At 45.1% G+C, this 6,000-nt stretch overlaps 1 protein-coding gene across 1 annotated transcript; it reads left to right on the top strand.

Annotated features, from left to right (window-relative positions):
- Positions 1-2,581: 2,581 nt before the first annotated feature.
- Positions 2,582-4,855, top strand: LOC308283105 (mitofusin-2-like; the record flags this gene model as incomplete). Its single annotated transcript, XM_080723489.1, has 1 exon — positions 2,582-4,855. The coding sequence occupies one exon, from the start codon at positions 2,582-2,584 to the stop codon at positions 4,853-4,855; it is 2,274 nt and encodes a 757-aa protein (XP_080579615.1).
- Between the last annotated feature and the right edge of the window lie 1,145 nt (positions 4,856-6,000).

The following is a 6,000-nucleotide window of genomic DNA, read 5'->3' on the forward strand; positions in this document are numbered from 1 at the left end:
GGTAACTGAGAAAACAAAGCTGACAGGAAACTGAGAAGCTCCTCTGGTTCTGTTCTGGAGAGTGCAGTGGGATCTGTTTCTAAATAACATAACATGATAGGGGCTGCTACTTCCAGTTACAGGTTATGGCCGTAGGCAAAGTATTAAAATAAAAGGTTTATTGAGCTCAATGGACTTTTGGGTTTTGGGGTTACAGAAATGATGACAGGAAAATGTCTATCGACATGGACTTTTTGGGGTCTGCTGCCATAATGATTTCCTTATAATGTAGTTTGTATAGGTAGGTAACTATCACAACAAATCATGTTGCGGTAGTTACTGGTCAAATAAGGAGCAATAGTCAAATAAAAAATACAAAACGTTGGTCACGCCATTGACTGTTAGAGTGTTCCTGCGCTGGCCATATCCTGACAAAAAAATAATCATGGAGGTTTACATCTACCGATTGTTGCATCAGTGATGAATTCCCATGGCAATGGGTTTTTATATAGGAAGGAGGGCCTCATAAGGCAAATATGAAAGAAGATGATTAATTATGTTTTGTTTGCAGGCAGAATAATGTTGTGATATCTACTGTTCACAATATGGGGCAATGGTCAAATTAGAAATAAAATAAAAAGTTGGCCACACCATTGAGGAATATTCTGGGTTAAATCTTGATAGGAAAGGATAGGATAATAGTACGATGGATAATTAAAGTAGTTCTCTGTAAACAATGTTGTCTGTTCAATTATCATTACCTACAATGAAAACCTTTACAGTGTTGGCTTTCTTTCCTCTTGAGAAGGCTGTGTAGAGTTGGCCATGAACAAACATGGGCTGAGGTAAGATGCCAACTCTATCACTTTCTTGGCTCTCACCTTTATTGACCTACTATGGACAAAGCGACATAGGGACACAATGCCAGACGTAGGAGCGGTTAGCACCACTCAAAAATGTTGAACCCTAATGTATATAAAGCATAATTTGTGAGTGTGAAGGAGAGTATATATAGTGGAGATCCTGTTGTCCAGAACTGCCAATATGGGCATGCCCATTTATGGGAATATACTGATAACTCCATATAGAGTATGGGCATAAAATATGGACATACAGTATATTTATGGAGATCCGCTTGTCCAGACTTGCCAATCAGAATCTCCATATATGGGCGGCCCACCCATCTGAACAAGTAACACAGCAGCCATTAAGTGGTCAGATGGGTGGGCCGGTGTGCATTTTCAGATCATGTTTATCTTCATGATCAATCAATAAATCAATCAATTGTGTTCCACAGCCTTGGATCAATGAAACTAACATAGTATACTTAAATATTCTTATATACTGGTATCAAATTTTAATAGCCTATTAACCCATTTAGGCCTAGAATTATTGAATGCTTTAACCAGTGGAAAATAGCAGATATACAAGCTCACAGCGCGGCACCGCGCCGCGCTGCGAGCTTGTAGATCTGCTATTTTTGAAAAAGTCGTGAACAATGTGTGCAAATCTTTGAATATATGTATTTTCAAAGCGAACGTTTGTAACTCAAATTTTGCTTCTGGGTGGTCCCTGGAACTAGATATTTTGAAATGGGGGTCCGTGGCCAAATACATATCATTTTGGGGGTCCTTCACATGAAAACGTTTGAGCACCACTGACATAGTAGTCTCTCAAGAAAGACTAACTGAGCTCCAGTTAAGTGAAAAGGACCTTTTCTTTGACGATGGCTGGCCAGATTGCTGACATAGAAACATAGGTTTTTAAAAAAAAAACCTTTGAAGGATTCAAAAGACACTTATAGAATCGGGTCAAAATTCAAATTTTCACAATTTTTCAAAAATAGCAGATCTACGAGCTTGTATATCTGCTATTTATTTATTTATTTAAAGCATAAAATATTGCGTCATAATGTGTTCAGGCCTAAATGGGTCATGTTATATGTTATATTATCATTCAAATGTTTGTGTTTTGCAAATCATTTGGAGGCCCACTTGCAATACGTTGCCGGCCCACCAGCGGGCCGGATGACACTACATGTTGTCTAATGACGTAGTGTCATCAGACTATATTCAAATTGGCTAATTGGCTAATGCTAATATAAGGGCATAAAAAGGACAAGGACTGACACATGTATAGAGATCTCCAAATATGGGCATATTGGTCAGATCGGTGGTGCGACGTGAGTGAGGGCCGGTGCATGCCACTTAAATTTACCCACAAACTTGCTGGCCCGCTGCTAACAGTGCATTTTGAGGCATTGGTTTTGTTATCTCATTTAAATATAAAGCTGCTTCTCTCTCAGACTGAAGCCTTGGCCAAATGTGGAGTCATCATTATGTCATAGATAACTGATGTCAGAAGATGGCCATTCGTGGCCATCTTGAGCTGACCAATATGCCCTTATTTGGAGATCTCTATATATCTGTCAGTCCTTGTCATTTTCATGCCCATATATGCCCATTAACCAATTGAATATAGACTGTGACATTATATTAGCTTTGAGAATTACTCTTTTTTGTGAAGAATCAAGCATGACTTGGTGATAATTCAGTCATCCACCCAACTGCCATCTCTGGATTTACTACAACCTGTTTCCGACATGATTCACAGCGCAAATGAGAAGAAATTGATGGGCAAAGCGAATGCATCGCCGCTCAAGCACTTTGTCACAGCCAAGAAGGAGATTAATGGTATCTTCCAACAGCTGGGTGCCTTCACAAAGGAGAGTACTTCCTTTCTAGACACACTTATGAACGATGAGTTAGACCCAGTTATCACAGAAGAGCAGGTTCAGGAGGTAAATGGATACCTGTCCAAGGTGACTGGGATCGGAGAGGTTCTGGCCCGCAGACACATGAAGGTGGCCTTCTTTGGAAGGACAAGCAACGGGAAGAGTTCTGTGATCAATGCCATGCTACGTGACAAGGTGCTGCCCACGGGCATCGGGCACACCACCAACTGTTTCCTGCGGGTGGAAGGTACAGAAGGCAACGAGACGTTCCTGCTCACCGAGGGCTCAGAAGAGAGGAAGAGCATCGAGACGGTGAACCACTTGGCCCACGCTCTTCACCAGGACAAGGACCTAGATGCGGGCAGCCTGGTGTGTGTCATGTGGCCCAAAGACAAGTGTGCCCTGCTTAGGGATGACCTGGTCCTTGTGGATAGCCCTGGCATTGATGTCACCACTGAGCTGGACAGCTGGATTGACAAGTTCTGCCTGGATGCAGACGTGTTTATTCTGGTGGCCAACTCCGAGTCCACACTCATGCAGACTGAGAAGTCGTTTTTCCACAAAGTCAAGGAGCGTCTGTCCAGCCCCAATATCTTCATCCTGAACAATCGCTGGGACGCTTCAGCCTCGGAGCCTGAGAACATGGAAGACGTCCGCAGGCAGCACATGGACCGCTGCAGCAGGTTCTTGGTGGATGAGCTGGAAGTGGTGGACAGAGCTCAGGCCAGTGACCGTATCTTCTTTGTCTCCGCCAAGGAGGTCCTAAAGGCCAGGGTGCAGAGAGTCCAGGGAATGCCGGAAGAAGCTGGTGCCTTCTCAGAAGGGTTCCAGGCCAGAATGTTTGAGTTTGAGAAATTCGAGAGGCGCTTTGAGGAGTGCATCTCGCAGTCTGCGGTGAAGACCAAATTTGAGCAGCACACAATGAGGGCCAAGCAGATCTCAAAAGCCCTGCGCCTCATGATGGACTCTGTCCTAGCTCCTCAAGAGCATCCTGAGCAAGGGGTCCACTGCATCCAGGAGCAAAGGGACCGCTGCCTAGAGACCCGGAAGGACCGCCACGCTCGCTTGAGGTCTATAAAAAAACAGCTGGACCAGCTGAACATGGCCTATACGACCAAGATAAAGAACGCCACCCAAAAGGTGGAGAGTGAAGTGTCCCAAAGCATGGCTGAGGAGATAAACATGCTACACAAGTTGGTAGACGACTTCCATATGGACTTCCACCCTTCGGTGCTCAATATCTACAAGAATGAGCTTCGCAAGCACATTGAGGAAGGCCTGGGCAGGAACATGTCAGGGAGGTGCTCCGCAGCCATCACCGGCGCACAGACCATACAGACGGAGATGATGGAGAGTTTGAAGCCTCTGCTTCCAGCTCGGGTCAGAGAGCGGACGGACAGGCTGGTTCCTCGGCAGGGCTTCAGCCTGAGTTACGAGCTGGCCTGTGACAAGCTGTGCAGTGACTTCCAGGCGGACATCGGCTTCCGTTTCAGCCTGGGATGGACCATGCTGGTCAACCGCTTCCTGGGGCCCAGGAACGCCCGGCGGGTGCTCATGGGCCACAATGACCAGGTTCTTCAACCCTTGGCCCTGACACAGGTGAGCGCCAGCATGCTTCCCTCCCCTCAGAGCTCCCAGGCCCAGGAACAACTCGTGACCTCCATGGTAAGTGGCATTACCTCGCTCAATTCCCGCACCTCTCTGGGAATCATTACTGTTGGGGGCCTGGTCTGGAAGGCGATACCTGGGCGACTATTCGCCCAACTAATCGTCCTGTCGGCGGGTGTGTACGGCCTGCTGTACGTCTACGAGAGGCTAATGTGGACCACCAAAGCCAAGGAGAGGGCCTTCAAGAGCCAGTTTGTGGAGTACGCCAGCAAGAAGCTGTGTCTCGTGGCCGACTACACCGTCAACAACTGCAGCCGCCAGGTCCAGCAGGAGCTCTCGGGCACCCTGGCCCAGCTGTGTCAACAGGTCGACGTGACTCTGCAGTACCTGGAGGACGAGATCCAAGGCGCAGACAGGAAGGTGGAGCTGCTGGACGGGCTGCAGAGCAAGGCCGAGCGGCTGCGGGATAAGGCGGTCTCGCTGGAGAGTGAGCTTGACCACTTCACGCGGCAGTACCTCCAACAGGCCGGCTGAAAACACTGCTTTATTTCGATTGTCTTAAGTACCAGCTCTTATGCCTTAACTTAAAGGCCTGTCCATACTGTCTCCGACCACCAAACTTCCCTCAGAGAGTTCCGACTTCCCGAAGTGCAGCTTTCCGAACTCTTATTCGGGGTAATGCTTTTCAGAAGATGCGAGTGACGTCGTTTTGTAGTTGAACTGGACTTCTGACAAAAGGTTGGGTGGTCGGAGACAGTATGGACAGGCCTTTAAGTTAAGGCATAAGAGCTGGTACTTGAGACAAGTGTCACAACATCAGGTCTGCATGACCACCAGCAATGGTAGGAAAAAGTGTTTTACTTAAGTAAAAGTATTAATACCGCAATGTAGATAATAAAAGTAAAAGTACTCATTTTGCATCAAACTTAAAAGTAAAAGTACTCATTTTGCATGTCTCATTTCACATGTTCAAAATATATAAAAACCCTTAGAAAATAGCAGCTCTACAAGCTCACAATGCGTTGCATTGCGACTCATTGCATTGTAGATCTGCTATTTTCAAATGGCTGAAATATGTTGGGCTGAAGTGGTTGATGTGTTGCCTGGTTAATAAACCAGACCACACACAATACCACCCACTGGCGGTAGTGGTGGTAAAACAAAATGTGTGATACAAGTCTACAAATCAACTTAACGTTTTCATATAATTCAGTGCAATATTTTCCTCTGAGATGTTGTAGAAGTAAAAATACTGACATTTGGAAATAATTCAATAAAGTAAAAAAAATAAAAATAAAAAATACCCCCAAATTTGTACAGTACTTGAGTAAATATACTTAGTTACTTTACACCACTGACCACTAAATCCTAACTCTAAATTTCGGTCAGAGGGGTTAGTTTGACCAAACATTGACAACTTAATCAATCTGTCGGGCTGTAGTTGCCCCACCCACACCATGAAATAAAATGAATTGATTTCATAACACAATTGTTGGGTTGGGCTTTTGGGTTCAGTTTGATCAGCACATGGGTTAGTGAATTGCACCACTATTTGGTTAAACTAAGTGTAAACTAAGCAGTTACCCAGCATGCAACTGTGCTTCCAAACAGATATTTTTACAAACATTTCTATTCTTAACTAATGTATTAAGACAGAGAAAACAACATAGGCTATTGTA

This window comes from Nannobrachium achirus (genome assembly GCF_963921795.1).
Source record: "Nannobrachium achirus genome assembly, chromosome: 4".
Lineage (NCBI taxonomy): Eukaryota > Metazoa > Chordata > Actinopteri > Myctophiformes > Myctophidae > Nannobrachium > Nannobrachium achirus.